Raw genomic sequence first — 17829 nt, 5'->3', positions numbered from 1 at the left:
TTCTGTTCATCAGCTTATCCCTCACATTGGGTGGTACTGGAATGACCATGAGACCATGAGAATTTTGTATTTGTGACGCTGTATTATTTTTCTTGAAGAAAGTTCCCCAAATTGTGTAAGTTTCAGCCTCAGCAAACTGGATTCACCAGTTTGGTAAAATGTCTGTTTTAATATCAAAAGAATGGTTGTTTTCCTCAAAAGACTCTTTGAGTAAAATTGATCCCGCAGGAAGCCAGGCCCTCGGAATCCTCGTGCTGGTGGACGAGAGCGCTGAGAGCCGGACAGGATTGCCTGCGGAGGGTTCACACGCTGCCCCCTCCCCTTCCCTCCAGGTGGTTCTTCAAGGGCATCAGCCGGAAGGATGCGGAGCGCCAACTCCTGGCCCCTGGCAACGTGCTGGGCTCCTTCATGATCCGGGACAGCGAGACCACCAAAGGTGATGCCCGCCCTCCCAGCCCTGCGTCCCTGCCCCCCACCTTGGGGAATGCCCTGGGGGATGGGGCCTGAACAACTCACCCAGCCCACTGGGGCTGCCAGGCTTCCTCCTGCCCTTTGCTCAAGCCCGATTTGGGCCTTCTCAGGCCCCAGAGCTGCTTGCTTAGGTCAATTGAAGTAGGAGGCAGTGACTGCCCCTAACAACAACATCCTGCTGAACTTGATTTTCGTGAGCTTGTGTTCTTTTAAATATCCATCAAAATATGTCTCGTCCACAAGCCTGACTCCTCCCTCTCTCCATAAGAAAATGGGTGGGATCAGGCTGCAGGAGGAGCCCCCAAGCCAGCCTTCCCTGGGACCCTGTGTAAAATAGCTCCTTTGAGGTATTTGGAAGTTTTGATGTTGGTGACCTGCTTCCTGAAATTTCTGTACTGGGAGGGTGGCTTTGTGCCAGGTCATTGCACAGGAGGCAAGACCATTGCCCCCAAAAGATCACATCACTCAAACTGGCCTCGACTGAGGCCAGATTTCCCCAAAGGAATGAATGTAAGTAGGAGTCTTGTGATTTCTGATTTCATGCACACAATGCACCGTCACTACTTTGTTTGGGCTCAAGACAGCTTCGTTCAAAGACATCAGTAAATTGTATACAGTGTGACCTCCCAGCACCCTGGGCAAACTGTTTTGGGGACGTCGATCGAAGGTATCTCTGTCCTTCTACTCCCCCCCACCCGCCCCAATTATCTGAACTGGGGAAGCCTGAATGTGGCTAGAACACCACTCACAATCAGTGTTTTGGGTCAGTGAATGTTTAGGCTTTATTCCTCCCACCCAACAAGCCCCCTTCCAGCCCCCAGAGGAAAAGAAACAGACAAAAGGTAAAGCCGTACGCAGCCCTCAGCTTCTCTTCTCCTGCTGGGCCACCGTGCACACAGGAGCAGAACTGTGAGGCAGAAAGGTGAGCCTGGGCCACTGTCACAGCCCTCAGAGGTGGGGGCATAGGCGGGATCCCCGAGTGAATAGAACTTGCAGCAAAAGTGCCCTGAATCCCATCCTGCTGCTTCTTGGATTCTGCTCCTCCCCACTCAGCATCAGCCAAGCCAGCCTCACCTTGACTGGGCAGACTGGCTAAGTGTGGGGTCCTCGTGCATGCTGCCTGGGTTTGACTCACAGCTCTGCTACTTGCAGGCGAGTTACTTCACCTCCCTGGACTTCAGTCTCCTCATCTGTAAAATTGTGGTGATATAAAACCTCTACCTTGTTGGGTTATTCATTCACTATAATGAATAATATAATTTATTATAACGCATATAACTATAGTTCATTATAATGAATATTATTCATTCATCGTTTATTCAGACAAGGTTCTTAGTGGCTAACATGTATGATCAAACTGTTATTCATGCAACAATGTAAACCTCCCCCAAATCCTATGACATAGTGCTATTGTGGTAGAGAAAACTGAGACACAGAGAGGCTAATACCTTGCCCAAGGACACACAGCTCACAAATGGCAGAACCGTGGCCATGGACTGAAAGATGTGTGTGTTTCTGGTCTACATGATGCCATGTATATTAAGTTCCTATTGCTGTTGTAACAAATTACCACAAACTTCGTGGCCTAAAACGATAAATTTATGATCTTACAGTTCAGGGGGTCAGAAGCCTAAAATCCGTCTCATTGGGCTCAAGTGAAGGTGTCCACACAGGACGGGTCCCTTCTGGAGGCTTCACAAAAGAATCTGTTTCTTTGCCTTTTCCAGCTTCTAGAGTCCACAGCATTCCTTGGCTCATGGCCCCTTTCTCACATCTCTCCAACCTCGACTTTCCATCTTCACATGTCCTACTTTGACCTGCTTACTTCCTCTTATAAGGACCGTTGTGACTACACTGGGCCCACCCGGATAATCCAGGATAATTTCCCCATCTCCAGATCCTTAACTGAAACACATCTGCAAAAGTCCTTTTACCACAGAAGGTATTAGATGCGCAGGTGTCAGGGATTAGGACATGGACATCTTAGCACTGTTGCTCAGCCTGCCACAGTATTTAATGTTTATACTTACATTTCGATGTTTATATTGTAATAATTGAACTGGATATTTTTGTGTTTGTTTTATCTTTTGCTTGTTTGTTTCTAAATAGCCTTTTTACCATACTGGTGTGGTTTCTTGGCTTTTGTGAAAGACAGATACATAGATAGATAAATGCTAGCTAGCTAGATAGATAGATGATAGATAAATGATAGATGATAGATGATAGATGGTAGATAGATGATGATGATAGATAGATAGATAGATATATAGATAGATAGATAGATAGATGATAGATGATATGAAGAAAAAGAAGTAATAATGAAGATGATGACAGCCAACATTTACTGAGTGTTTACATCCTGAGTACAAGCATTACTTCTTTTAACCATCAGGCAAAGTGATGGGGTGAGGAGGTATGACCAATCCCATTTTACAGATGAGGAAACTGAGGCACAGAAAGGTGACATGGTCACTTCGCCAAAGAGGTCTCACAGCTGGACACAGAGCAGCCTGATGAGCAGCCAGGCAGCCTAACTCTACAGCCCACTCCTACCCTATACTCCATTGCGCAGGTGCCAGGACAGGGCCAGCAGTGGCCTTACAGAGTGTCAGGGTACTGACACCAGGTGGCAGGCCTCTGAGAGCCCACTCTTGAGGGGTTTCTCTCTGGCCCATGCAGGGAGCTACTCTCTGTCCGTGCGAGACTACGACCCCCAGCATGGGGACACGGTGAAACATTACAAGATCCGGACCCTGGACAATGGGGGCTTCTACATCTCCCCCCGGAGCACCTTCAGCAGCCTGCAGGAGCTGGTGGCCCACTACAAGAGTGAGTCCTGGGAGTTCCCTGGCGGTCCAGTGGTTAAGGTTCTGCACTTTTAATGCAGGGGTATGGGTTCGATCCCTAGTCAGGGAACTAAGATCCTACGTGCCGTGACCCTTTGGAACATGGGCCAGATGCAATGGACCAGGCGGGGAGGCCTCCGAGGGGGAAGCCTGTGGCTGGCTTGGAGTTGGCTGCCCTCGGCTGACCAGGGGCTCTGTTCCAGAGGGGAGCGACGGACTCTGCCAGAAGCTGACAGTGCCCTTCGTGTCCTCCAAGCCCCAGAAGCCTTGGGAGAAAGACGCCTGGGAGATCCCCCGGGAATCCCTCAAGCTGGAGAAGAAACTTGGAGCTGGGCAGTTTGGGGAAGTCTGGATGGGTAAGGACCCAGGGCCAGAGGGGGAGAGGAAAGGGGGAAGAGGGAGGTCCTTGCTTTGAGAAGCAGCCTGAGGCAAAGTGGGAATGCCACCCAGGGCAGAGGGGAGATTTGAATAATGACCATAAAGGAGCAATTCCTCTGATAGCAAACCAAATGGTCCTGCCATACGAACACCAACTTGCCTTTGAGGCCAGGCCTGTTGGGGTCAAAAACTTTCTTCTGGGAAGCAGGAGTCCTAGATGAGGAATCCGCTCCCTCATATGGAGCTGGGACAGTCTACCAGTTTGGGGTTGAGATAACCAGAGCATGTCTTAGGATGATGAAAAAATTAAGAAAGGGAAAGTACATAGGACTTCCCTGGCAGTCCAGTGGGTAAGACTCCATGCTTCCTATGCAGGGGGCACAGGTTCTATCCCTGGTTGGGGAACTAAGATCCCATATGCCATGCAGTGTGGCAAAAAAAAAAAAAAAAGGGGAAAGTATAGCTTGGAGATTTCCAGGTGAGTTCAGCGTTGGCAGCTAATGAACAAGCTGTTCTGAGCACCTGCCGTGTGCCCAGCTCCATGCTAGGGCATTGTGGGGCAACTAAAGTCATATTCCACCCCTGCTGTTCTGCCTCTAATAACCTAAGAATAGCAAAGCCTGCTTTGCAGAACTGTGGGGTAGAGGCAGTGCCTGGCCCAGTGCCTGGTGCCCCCCATCGTGTTTATACTCCACCACGTTCCAGATGGGAGCAAAGACAACTTACAGAGATGCAAACAATTCAGCCAGAAAAAAATAAACTTAAAATCCATGTATTTCAATGATATTTATTGAGAGCTTACTATGTGCCAGGTACTGAATAAGAGAATGTGGCAGAGAAAATGTGGAGAGGAAGGTAAGACAGATCAGACTGATGAGGCTGGAAGACAAAAACTATTATATAAGGCCTTAGACTCTTACTACAGGAAGACCTCAGCTCTGGATTAGAGCTTCCTGGCAGCCAAGGCAAAAATGGAAACACAAGCAACAACGAGATTTGCAAGACCAATAAGAAGAAGCAGGGAAAAGGTGGGGTGGGGTGAGGTGAGGGAACAGCACGTGCAAAGTCCTTGCGGTGGGAGGGGGAGTTGGCTGCTTGAGGACTGGATGATATGATTGCTGCACAAAAGGCAAGGGGGAGGGGGTGTTGGTGGATAATGAGGCAAGGTGGGCAAGGCCACCTTGTGGACCGTGAGGAAACTGGTATTTATTTTGAGAGCAGTGTTAAGGTTGAATAAACCATTTTAAGCAAAGATGGTGTGTGTATGAATGTGTGACAAAACAAAGGTAGGTGTGTAAGTAAGTGACATAATCTGAGAGCTGTTTTAAGGTTGTTCTCTAATCCCTGAAAGAGGCTTTGCAGATGAGAACCACAGTTCAGAGAGGCTAAGTGACTTGCCCAAGGACATACAGCTAGGAAGTGGTGAACGGACCTTCCAATCCACATCTGTCTGAGGCCAAAGCCCGTGTCTCCCCTTCCCTCTCTAAGGGCTGAGATGGGCAGGGAAGGCTTTCTGGAGGAGGCAGGTCTGCAGCCAGGTCTTCCGGAACTGTGGGGAAAGAGCAGTGGGTCCTGACCACCTTTCCTGCTCCCTGTCCCACTCCAGCCACCTACAACAAGCACACCAAGGTGGCCGTGAAGACAATGAAGCCCGGGAGCATGTCTGTGGAGGCGTTCCTGGCAGAAGCCAACCTGATGAAAACTCTGCAGCATGACAAGCTGGTGAAGCTGCACGCCGTGGTCACGGAGGAGCCCATCTTCATCATCACGGAGTTCATGGCCAAAGGTGCCACGTGCTGGGAGCTGGGGATGCAGGGTGTGGCTCCTCCTGGTCGATTGCAGAGTCAAAGGTGACTCTGGCATGGTTCTTGCCTTCAAGATGCCCACAGTCTGGCTGGGAGCTCACTGAGCACCTTCATATCCAACTGGCCCGCCCTCCTGTTTAAGGGGGTGAAATCATGTTAGGGGGATGCCAGGAGAAGGGGAGCATATGGGCCCCCAGGAGAGTGGGGAGGGGGCAGAACTCCTCTGGGTGATAGGAGAAGAGGCTTTTAGGGGTTCACTGTGAACCCTAGACGCTGGGGCGACTCCCTCAAACCCCACCCCACTCCAACAGCCACCTTCCCTGGGTGGACCAATCAATGCTCCAGAAAAGAGGGTTGGCAAAGCATCTCTTAAGAGTCGGCAAAGCATCTGTTCCCGACTGCCCCCACCCTGCCCACACACGATCCAGGACGTCTCAGGGATTTTTTTTTTTAGGCCACCATTTCCCAATCATTTTCAATCCCTGCCCATTTTTTGATATACAGAAACATCTCACAGGACCTCCCTTTAGAGTGATTTGAAATCTCAAAGCTTTTATCCTTTCCTAAACACACAACTATGCCAGCCTTATAAAACCACGGCTCCATCATCCAGGCTCACAAAGCTATCTTCGTCCAGGAACCAGTCTGGCAATCACAAAGTCATTCTCAAAAGACTCAGATTCTATTTCTCAAACACTAGGAGCGGTAAATGACTCTCTCTATTTAAATCCATCACTGTGAACGATCTTAACTACACACAAAGTTGTGAGAGTGGTAACTGTTGCTTCCCCCTCCCCCACATAGGCAGCCTGCTGGACTTCCTGAAAAGCGAAGAAGGCAGCAAGCAGCCGTTGCCAAAACTCATCGACTTCTCAGCCCAGGTGAGAGTCTAATAGGGAAGCTGGGGGAGGGGGGACAGGAATTCAATTACCTATTCAACACATGTTTATTAATCACATACTATAGTGGTAAAACAACAATAACAGTTAACATTTATTAAGTGCTCGGGATAAAAGTATCCTTTTTATATGTGCCTTCTAGGTACCAACTCATGTAGTTCTCACATCAACTTTCTAGGGTGAGATTTTTATCTATTCCTTTGTAATCAACCGCTCCAAAGCTTACTAGCTTGAAACAACATATTATTTCCCAAGTCTGTGGGGTTGACTGGGGTTGGCTGGGTGGTTTTTCTGCTCCACATGGTGAGACTGAGATCCCTCTTGTGGATGCATTCTGCTGAGAGCTTGCCTGGGGCTAGAATGTCCGAGATGGTGGCTCATCCTCCGGGTCTCTCTCCAGTGGCCCCACATCACTCAATAGGCCAACCAGAGCTCCTTTACATCACAGCAGTGAGGTTCCAGGAGGGAGTCTTCCAAGGCACCAAGCCGTAATGAGCAAGCCTCTGCTTGCTCATGTCCCACTGGCCAAAGCATGTCACACAGCTTAGCCCACAGCCAGTGCCAGAGGGACTGCACAAGCCCCTAAGTCCCAGGAGGCATGGTTTGCTGGGAGCCAGAGATGTAACAGTCCAGCCACAGATACGTAGTAGTCACTCCATTTTACAGAACAGGAAATTGAGGCATAGAGAGGAAGTGAAGTACAGATGAGAAAACTGAGGCCCAGCGAGGTGAAGTAGCTTGCCTAAATTACTGTGTTACTTTTGGAGGATACAGCAGTGAACAAAATGGAAAGTACTGCTGTCCTCCCACGGTTTGTACTTATGAAACAACTGAATTTCTTAGAGAGCTAGGACCTAAGTGGTCCTGGCTCAGTGTCAAAAGAATGCAGGATCCAGCAAAATTAATAACGTCCACAAATCACAGAAACACTTCTCGAACCCCCTTTTTCTTTCTCATCTTCCCATCACTTTCTGCAGCTATTCTCACCCCCAGCCTGAGTGCTTTTTACTATTATCCTCTCTCATTCTCTCCTATCTGTGGGAAAACAGGGGAGGAAGTGGGTGCTATGGGAGTAGGCTGCTGGAACACTTAGCCCGGTCCAGGAACAATCCAAGAAGGCTTCCCAGAGGAAGAGGCCTCTAGGCTGAGGCCTGAAGGATGAGTAGAAGTTAGGCAGATGACGGGGAGAGGAAGGATATACTAGGCAGAAAAAACAGCCTGTGCCAAAGCCCAAAGGGCGAAACAAGAGCTCAGCTTGGTCCGTTGGAGCCTGGGCCTGGCAAAAATGAGGGGCGTGTGGCTTGTAGCCTGGAAGGTGTTAAGGCAGAGGGACACCGGGGCCTAGGGCTGGGCCTTCTGGAGATGCCAATTAAGGCAGAGCTCATTTGAGCACGCAAATCCTGGGGAGGGGGGCAGAGGTACAATAAAAGGCTTTACCTTTCAGAGCCTGGAATGCCAGAGGCATATGGAAATCAAGAGTTGGCATTTTCCCTTCAACGGGCCCTGCCCTGAGGAAACAACAGTCTGACCTGTTGCTAAATTATAACCGTCACACTGGCAGAAACCTTGCTGGGTGGAGGCTCATGGACTGGGGCAAGAACCGCTCTCCTCATGGCACAGACAGGAAAACAGAAACCACAGGAGGGAGGGAGGTTCCAAGCCCTTGTGCATCCAAGAGCAGAGGTAGACTCCAAGCCCAGGAACAGGAAGGAGCCAACCTGGGGGCCCAGTCTTCACCTCCAGTCCTGGAGAGGCAGGTGGGCGCCGTGGAGGCTGCCCAGCCCTGTCACCACCTGGCTGTGGAGCCTCAGATCCACTCTGGGTCTCAGTCCCTCCATTTGTCAAATGAGGGAATTGGACCATCTCTGTGGTTTTCAAGTTTGAAAGTTTTTTCTTTTTTTTTTTTAAGCCATAACTCTGTTGGTCAAATGAATCTTATAGAGCAACTAAATACTTTAAAACTGATCAAAAGAGAGGTGCTCTGATTGAAGGGGCTGACCTTTCTTTTGTCCCTCAGTTAGATTCAGTTTGAAGAACCCTGACCTGGGATATCCCGACAGGCCCTTCCAGCTGGTTCCGTGATTCCCTGATACTCTCAGAAGCTAACCCAAGTTCCAACGCCTGACATCATGGCCGTCCACTTGATTGGTCATGAAATCTCACCATCTCATCAACTCCCAATTCACAGACCAATCCTGAACCCAGTCAACCTATCCCCTCTTAGTGCAGTTGACAAACCCTTGAGAAGCAACACTACATGCACATGGGCTTAGGAATCACGTAGAGTTTTGCTCTTGACCCCAGCTCTGCCTTTGGAGCTTTGAGCAAATTGCTTAACCTCTCTGAGGGCCAGTTTCCTCAACAGGGACCATTATAGCCGTTGTTGAAGTGAATACGTATGTGCCAGACTCTGTTCTAAGCCCTTGATGTAGACTTAGAGTATTAATCCTCACACGACTGCTTGGATGGAGGTTCTATTGTCCCCGTTCTACAGAAAAGAAAAGTGAGGCACAGAGGGATGAAGTAGTTTGCTTGAGATCACAGAGATGTGGGGCTCAACCCAGGGTCACCTAGGCGTTCTCATCTGCTGTCTCCTGACGGTGGTGGGGGGGGGGGTTAGTCCCACCTGCCCCACTGAGCTCCTGTGCTCATGTGCAAACCCACAGCGTGAGTGTCTGCCCCTGGGTCCTGCAAAATGGTAATGACCAGCATTAGTGCCTGCTCTGTGCCAAAAATTCAGGTAGAGTCATGGACACAAACCCTGAGCAGGGCTGTCAGATTTCCAGTCCTGTTCTCCACTTGGGCCAGTTAATTATTTCCCTGGGTTTCAGTTTTCCCACCTGTGAAATCGTGCTGACATCAACAATACCTTCCCCAAAGCAGAGAGTAAATGCTATTTAAATTTGTTACTCCCCAAAGCAGAGAGTAAATGCTATTTAAGTTTGTTACTTACCACTTTCTGATTAGTGAATAAGCTACAATGTCCGCTGTTAACGTTATAGCTGTTGTTAACTGTCCCTCTAAGAACATTATAAATTTTCCACACTCCCTAGGCCAAGAGTCTGCCTCACCCCACCGCCGGAGGGCTACCCCAAACGAAATCAGAGAATCAGGGTTTTGTTGTAAAGGCTGGAGCCTCAGACCTCAGTTCAAATGGCCACAGGTGCCCCCTGCTGGCCACGTTCCACAAGTGCACCATCCATTTGCCTCAGACCTTGAACAAGCTTGTGTCTCGGTTTGGTCTGGCCAGAAGTCCCACCTCCCCAAATAATCTCACCAGATAGATTGCACCTCGCTGCAGTTCTCCAGAGCACGGGAGTTCTGGGTGACTTAACTAGAGGCAGCCTGGGGCACTAGGAGGAAATCCACAGACTGGTTTGAATCAGAATCTCCCTGGTGGTGTGATCTGGAAAAGGTGTCCCTCCTTTATACAAAAGAGATGGTGATAACACCTGGCTCAAGGACATCGAAGGCCAGTTTATGAACTATAAACACTATTTTCTGAGTTTCTGAGGGTTACCCATAAACTTGTTTATGAGGGTTAATGCACAAACCCTTGTAAGTGGAAAACGTCTCTAAGGAAAAATCCCACATCTTTCTGTCAGGCTTCCAAGGTCCCATAGTGAATAAGAATCCCCCACACAGTCCATTATGCATTCGGCAGCCATGATGACATTAACATATACATCAGACCATGTCACTGTCCTGCTCCAAGACTTCTCTCTTCCCTTCGTGCTCAGAATACAGCCCAACCTCTCCTCCTAAACTACAACGTTCCTCCCGATCAACAGCCTCCCTCACAACCTCAATTCGCCTACTTCCCCTCTGGCAACTTCCCTCAGCCACCTTTTCCGTGAATACCCAAGCTCATTTCTACCTCCGGGCCTTTGCACATGATGTTCTCTCTGCCAGAAATGCTCTTATTTGACACACTTATTAACATCACTCTGATCTTTGCTATAATTTCACCTCCTCAAAGCAGCCTTCCCTCACCATCCAATCCAAAACAGCCCTCTACACTTCATGTCCTAATACCTGCTTTATCCTTTCTTTATGGTACTCATTACCACTTGCAGGGACTTTGCCTGGCTCGCCACCTGTTCAAGTAATGTGTCTGGCACCCACAAGACACTCAGTAGTTATTTGTTGAATGAGTAACTTTCCCTACCCAGGCTTGGGGGTGAAGGAGGCAGAAGAGATATAGCGGAATGTGATGTAAGCCTAGGTTGTTTCCAGAAGGGGAATTAGGGATGAAAGCCCATCAAAGTAACCTGGGGTGTGTGTGTGTGTGTGTGTGTGTGTGTGTGTGTGTGTGTGTGTGTGTGTGTGTGTGTAGGTCCTTGGAGAAAAAATGCTTTTCCCTCAAAGTATTCTCTGGAAGTCTTGGAACTCTAGAGAAGCCCCAAACTGGTCCAGGTCCTGAGGAAGCCCCTACCCTGCCTGGCTGGGTAGACAGAGAAATGCCAATCTGAGCCCAGAACTTGCCCACAAAAAAAAGGGGGGGCTGGCACACATATTGTCCAGCTTTCTCACGCTTGGACATTCCTCTTCTGCTTTGGATGAGACCCTCCTTGGGCTGGGCCAGATCTGAGGGTAAGGGTGTCTCTGTTTTGGGTGGAGATTGCAGAAGGCATGGCCTTCATTGAGCGAAGGAACTACATCCACCGAGACCTCCGAGCCGCCAACATCTTGGTGTCCGCGTCCCTGGTGTGCAAGATTGCTGACTTCGGCCTGGCGCGGATCATCGAGGACAACGAGTACACAGCTCGGGAAGGTAGGGGATGCTGCCGAGGGCCCCATGGGGCCCCCTTGGGTGGGTCGTGAGTGTTGAGAGTTAAGACCTGTGATAGTGATTGGTAAAAATGCAAAGGTCTGTCCCAGTATCGGCTGTGAGTTATTAAGCTGGATGGACTCCTCCTGCACATAGTGTCTTGTCTGCAGAGTCTCCCCCCAGTAACTGTGATCAGTTGTAGATTGGGTTAGTCAAGTCATGCTGAAACTAAAGGTAAGAGCAACTTTATGTGTAATAGACAAAACCTGGGAAGAATCTAAATGTCCATAAATAGTAGAATGATATTTATTTATTTATTTTTTATATATATGTAGTGTGCTTTTTTTTATTTTTTATTTTTTGGGGGGTACACCAAGTTCAATCATCTATTTTTATACACATATCCCCGTATTCCCTCCCTCCCTCGACTCCCCCCCACCCTCCCTCGACTCCCCCCACCCTCCCCGTCCCAGTTCTCTAAGGCATCTTCCATCCTCGAGTTGAACTCCCTTTGTTATACGGCAACTTCCCACTGGCTATCTATTGTGCACTTGGTAGTATATATATGTCCATGCTACTCTCTCACTTCATCTCAGCTTCCCCTTCACCACCCGCCCCCCCAAACCTCAAGTTCTCCAGTACATTCTCTGCATCTGTGTCCTTGTTCTTGTCTTGTCACTGAGTTCATCAGTACCATTTTTAGATTCTGTATATGTGAGTTAGCATACAATATTTGTCTTTCTCTTTCTGACTTACTTCACTCTGTATGACAGACTCTAGGTCTATCCACCTCATTACATATAGCTCCATCTCATCCCTTTTTATAGCTGAGTAATATTCCATTGTATATATATGCCACATCTTCTTTATCCATTCATTTGTTGATGGGCATTTAGGTAGAATGATATTTAAATGGTGGTATATTCACAGAATATAACATCATGTCGCAATGAGAACTTACAAACCAGTGACATATACAAAAAAATGGACGACCCTCACAGCATAATATGGAAATAAAAGCAGACCAAAAAACAGATGCTGGATGGGTCCATTTATATAAAATTCAGAAACAGGCAAACATGTATGTGAAGGTTGACAGCAACATTATTCTTAAAAGCTAAAAGTGGAAGCAACCCAAGTGTCCATCAACTGATAAGCAGATACACCAAAAGGGATATAGACATACAATGGAATGTCATTTGGCCATAAAAAAAAGAAATGAAGTACTAATATACCCTAAACATGGATAAACTTTGAAAATATCATGTTAAGTGAAAGAAGCCAGACACAAAGACCACATATTGTATGATTCCACTTATATGAAATGCCCAGAGCAAGCAATACATAGAGACAGAAAGTAGATTATCTCCCGCCTAGGGCTGGAGTGGGGGGCTGGAAAGAAATGAGTTGTGACTGCTGTGGTTTGGGGGGGGGGGAGGTGTATGATGAAAATATTTTAAAATTTACAACTTTGTGAATATAATAAAAACCATAGAACTGTATATTTTAAGTAGGTGAATTATATGGTCTGTGAGTGTATCTCCATAAAACCAAAAAAACAGGCAAAACTCATTTATGGTGCTAGAGGTCAGAATCATAGTTATCTGGATTGGGGGGGGTTATTGACTGAGAGGGGGCAGGAGGGAGCCTTCTGAGATGCTGAAAATGTTCTAGCTCTTGATCTGAGTGGTGGTTACAAGGGGATATACATATGTAAAGTGCATCAAGTTGTGCGTGAAAGATTTGTACATTTCATTTCATGTTTGTTGTGACACAATAAAAACATCTAAACTAAGGGCAGCCCCTAAAAGAATAGGAATAAAATGTACAATTTCTAAACCAAGAGAGGATACGGGGAATAAAGAAAACCCTCTCCATCCCAGGAAAGGACGGGATGGGGAAAAAACACACAGAGCATTTTCAGAACCTGACTGCGCACCAAATCCTAAAGCAGGTCTCAACAAACTCCAAAGAACATGTATCCTTTACACCACGTTCCCCAACCACAGTGGAATTATGATAGAAATCACTCACCAAAGGTTAACTAAACCCATCCCAGACCAGATGCAAAGAGAGGAGGACTAGAAGGGGAGACACCCAGTGACTGGGGAAACCTCAGAGGCCAGGAGCCGAAATCTTCCCTGCCCCCATGGCCGGGGGTTAGGGGGCTGAGGCATCAGATATGACCTGGAGTCAAAGTCCTTGAAGTTCTGCTGCCCCCAAAGATCCTGTGACCTCTAGGACTCCACTGTTCAGGAGTCGTAGTTCACCAGCACATCACCTGAATTAATGAGGTGGCCCCAGAGAGTAAATTCCCTGCCGCACCCCAGGCGCCCACTCCTCCCCACTTTAGCCATCTGTCCTCAGGATGGATGTTCCTTGCTTCCATGGAGGTCAGACTGAGGGCAGTCGCAGTTCTGCAGGGGGCAGATGTTGGCAGCTATACCACTGTCCTATTCCCTCACCCTGGCAGAGACCCAGCCCTGACTCTTCCCCAGACTCGCCCTGACTCTGCTCTGTCCAAACCACAGGGGCCAAATTCCCCATCAAATGGACAGCTCCTGAAGCCATCAACTTTGGCTCCTTCACCATCAAGTCAGATGTCTGGTCCTTTGGTATCCTGCTGATGGAGATCGTCACCTACGGCCGGATCCCTTACCCAGGTAGGAGAGGGGGCAGCAACTTGGGGCTGCTTCCAGGGCCCAGCCTGGCCCCCTTCTCTTGTCAGTGTATCCATTCGGACTGAGGTTTTGTCTGTTATTTTGTTTATTATCAATATTTTTATTACAGTTGATTTACAATGTATTAATTTCTGCATAACGAAAGTGATTCAGTTATATATATATATGCATATATATATATACACACACATTCTCTTCTTAATATTCTTTTCCATTATGGTTTATCATAGGATATTGAATATAATTCTCTGTACTATACAGTAGGACCTTGTTGTTTATTCATTCTATATACAAAAGCTTACATCTGCTAACCCCAACCTCCTACTCCATCCCTCCCCCAATCCCTTCCCCCTTGGCAACCACCATTCTGTTCTCTATGTCAGACTGAGTTCTTGACCCTCACCCCCAACCTCCCCTCACCTGCCCCATCTCAGTTAAAGGCACCATTAACCATCGAATTTCTTAAGCCTGAAGTCTGGGAGCACACTTGACTCTTCCTCTTCTCTCACCCCTTTCCACATCCAAGAAGTCAAAGGGTTCTGGACATTAGACTCCAAAAACACCCCAAGTCTGCCCACTTCTAACTCCACAGCCTCCACCCACACCAGGCCAACATCCTTCCTCACCTCACTGGTGCAGTGGCCTCCTAATCAGTCTCCCATCTCTACAGGCCATTCTCCACCTGAGGCCAGAGGGATTTTTCTAAAATTGTGAACCAGATCTTTTCCCTTCTCCACCTCTAACTTTTTAATGGCCTCCCAGCATAATTAGGACAAAATCCCAAACTCCTAATTGTGGCCTGCAGGTCCTGCATGATCCAGCCCCTGCCTACTTCTCCCACTTCATTTCATGCTATATCCCACTGCCCAGTCATCTAAAGTACCATACATGCCCCTGTGCTTCTTGTTCACAATACCCTATACTGTTTCATTCACAGCATTCATCATCATTGATAACTATATATTTGTTTGATATTTTTCCAAAAGACTCTGAGCTCTGTGAGGCCAGAAATCATGTCTATATTCTTCACTGGTGCGTCTGCATTGCCTACCTTTGTGCTTGGCATGTAGTGGGTGCCTAGTAACTATTTGCCAAATGGATGAATTTCTCTCCATGCCTGTGGGCAGCACCCTACGCTGAGTAGACCATGGGGTATACAATGATATACCCGACATGTAGATTGCCTGGAACTCAGTAAATAAAGTTGTTCTCTGTTCCTTTTCCGTTGGGATGACTCCTAGGGTATCTGCAGCCAGAACACTGGGGAGAGGAGGCAAGGTGGATATAAAGAGTCCCTGACTTGGATGTGAGGGCGATCTGGCAGCGACATCTGTCACCCCATTGATCGCCAGGGTTGATTCAGCTGATCTGGCTGGCTAGGCGGGTGTCCCCTTCCTCCCTCACCACTCCATGTGCGTCCCTCCCGAAGCTGCGCGCTCGGTCGAAGAGGACGACCTTCCCCAATAGAGGAGGACCGTTCTTCGGTCAAGGGTATACGAGTAGCTGCGCTCCCCTGCTAGAACCTCCAAACAAGCTCTCAAGAGTCCCTGACTTTATAAGTAAATAGTCCTAAGCTTTAATTCTGTCCCCATCAACAATTACACTTTGAGAAATCCATTTGACTTCTACCCCAGTTCTTCATCTGTAAGAAATATAGGTAATGATGTCTACTGTGCAGAAGTGGTTGTGAAGATTAGAAATAAAAGGTGTAGACACTTGGTTGACTCAACACTGTTTATCAAATTCCTACTGTGTGTTCGGCATGGAGGATACAGTGAGAGATGAGGTCCGTGTTCGGCAGGAGATCACGTTCTAGCCTGGAGAAACACACACTAAACAGACACACACTCTCAGAGATCACTGCAGAGAAGAAAATGAAGCAGGGACATAAGAGAGGGAGTGATGTGGGGCTCCTGTGGACCGGGAGCACTGTCAGAGCAGGTCATATTTGAGCTGCAAGCCAGCTGAGTGAGGACCTGGGGAAAGGACTCCAGGTAGAAGGCACTGCCAGCTCTTAGGGCCTGAGGTGTGCCTGAAGAATAGCAAGGATGCCAGGTAGCTGACAAGGTATGAGAGCAGATGATATATGAGGGTTGGCAGGGGCCCAATCAGGCAGGATCCATGGTCATGGTGAAGCGTATGGGTATTAGCCTAAGTGTACAGAAGCTATAGGAGGATTCTAGGCAGGGAAGTGGCATCATCTGATTTCCACATTTAAGTGACGCTTTGGTTCAATGTAGAGAGTGGATCAGGGCTGAGGAGATGGTGGGAGCTGCAGCAGTGGCACAGACGGTGGTGATGTGGTAACAGAGATAAGTTGATGAGTTGGTGCTGTGCCTTAAAAGCAGAAAGGATGCAACTTCCTGATGTGGAAGGTGAGGGAGCAAGAAGAATTGAGGATGAGTCTCCTGGTTGTGATTGAATAACTGGGTGGGTGATGGGCTAGGGATAGATATTCAAAGTTCTATTCCAGCCCTGTTACATTTGGGGTGACTTGTAGACATCCAAGTAAGGATGTTCAAAGAAGCACTTGGATCTATGAATATGTTTGGAGTTCAAGACTGGTAATATAAAATTGGGGATCATAGATATTTAAATGGTTGTTCTTGAGGATAACTAACATAAACTTTAACTGAACAAAGAAATGTTCCCGTTCATTAGGTAACATTGAGTCTAGCTGCCTGGCTGTTTTATCTTGAGGGTACACCAATAGAAACCAGGAAGTGGGTTTTGGAACTCTGTATCCATTAGGATGCATTTGGCTGTAAGTAACAAATTAACAGACTAAGAGTGCTGGAAACAATAGGGAAGTTATTATTCCCCAGAGTAAGAAGTCTGGCTGTCATGACTGCTCAGTTCAGCTTTTGAGAAGGCTGTCAGGACCCCAGGTTGGTTCCTCTGTGATTGTCTTCCCCATGTGGTCAGATGGCTGCTGCAGCTCCAAAGATCACATTGTGTCACAGTGTCCAAAGGAAGAAGGAAGTGTGTGTCTTCCAAAGCCTCTTTTCTCCTAAGGGAGAAAAACCTTTCCAGAAAGTCTCCTGGGAGTCTCCCCGTCAGCTCCATTGGCCAAAACTGAGCACCAGGGCCCTGCCCTCACTGTAGGGGAGGCTGGGAAAGGGATACCTGGCTTTCACAGTGGGAGGAGCTCAGCTCCCATGGGGAGGTGTGGAGTGATGGTTGTTGGGGAGGCAACGGGGTCTGCCACCCCGACCCCAATCCCTCCTTTTTTAATTCCATGGCTCCTTCTCAGGGATGTCAAACCCCGAGGTGATCCGAGCACTGGAGCGGGGTTACCGGATGCCTCAACCAGAGCACTGCCCCGAGGAGCTCTACAACATCATGACTCGCTGCTGGAAGAATCGCCCTGAGGAGCGGCCCACCTTCGAATACATCCAGAGTGTGCTGGATGACTTCTACACGGCCACCGAGAGCCAGTACCAACAGCAGCCGTGATGCAGGCACCCAGGCAGGGCCAGGCAGTGAAGCCATGCCTGCACGGTGGCTCCAGCACCATCTGCCCGGTGCCCGCTCACCCTTCTCACTCCCAGACACCCACCCTCACTCCAGCCACAATTCCTCATCTGCCAAGTTGGTGGGTTGGACTGGACAATCTCTTTTTGACTCTAGTGATCCACAATCTGCCATTCTCAGGACACCCCCCAGTTGATATTTCTGTTGCCTGGGACAGCTGGATTCTGGTTACAGCTGTGGTTTGGATGGAAAACTTAAAAATAATGAAATAAATATTTAAATAAAAGATCTGAATGATAAAGATTTTACTAACAGGTTGGCTTGCCTTGTCTTGCCAGTTCCTGAATATTTGCCTTTTGCTGGATGACATGTCAAAGGGGGAAGGACTGGCAAAGAGAAGTGGGGTTCAATGCTCACAGTTTGCTAACTGTCCCCAAATACTTGCTAGCTTTGTTAGTTTCCTATGGCTTCTGTAACAAATTAGCACAAATTTGGCGGCTTAAA

General features: G+C 48.0%; 1 protein-coding gene across 1 annotated transcript in view; it reads left to right on the top strand.

Annotated features, from left to right (window-relative positions):
- Positions 1-17566, top strand: part of HCK (HCK proto-oncogene, Src family tyrosine kinase) — a 39948-nt gene extending 22382 nt beyond the window's left edge. The window contains exons 6-13 of the mRNA XM_057703384.1: positions 333-436; positions 3151-3300; positions 3521-3673; positions 5302-5481; positions 6305-6381; positions 11020-11173; positions 13702-13833; positions 17105-17566. Of these exons, the coding sequence (XP_057559367.1) occupies positions 333-436; positions 3151-3300; positions 3521-3673; positions 5302-5481; positions 6305-6381; positions 11020-11173; positions 13702-13833; positions 17105-17307 (1153 nt within the window). The 3' untranslated portion in view covers positions 17308-17566. The remainder of the gene's footprint in view (positions 1-332; positions 437-3150; positions 3301-3520; positions 3674-5301; positions 5482-6304; positions 6382-11019; positions 11174-13701; positions 13834-17104) is intronic.
- Positions 17567-17829: the final 263 nt, after the last annotated feature.

Source organism: Hippopotamus amphibius, chromosome 12 (assembly GCF_030028045.1).
Source record: "Hippopotamus amphibius kiboko isolate mHipAmp2 chromosome 12, mHipAmp2.hap2, whole genome shotgun sequence".
Lineage (NCBI taxonomy): Eukaryota > Metazoa > Chordata > Mammalia > Artiodactyla > Hippopotamidae > Hippopotamus > Hippopotamus amphibius.
Note: the sequence above shows the minus strand (reverse complement) of the source record. Positions and strands in the feature narration are given on the sequence as shown.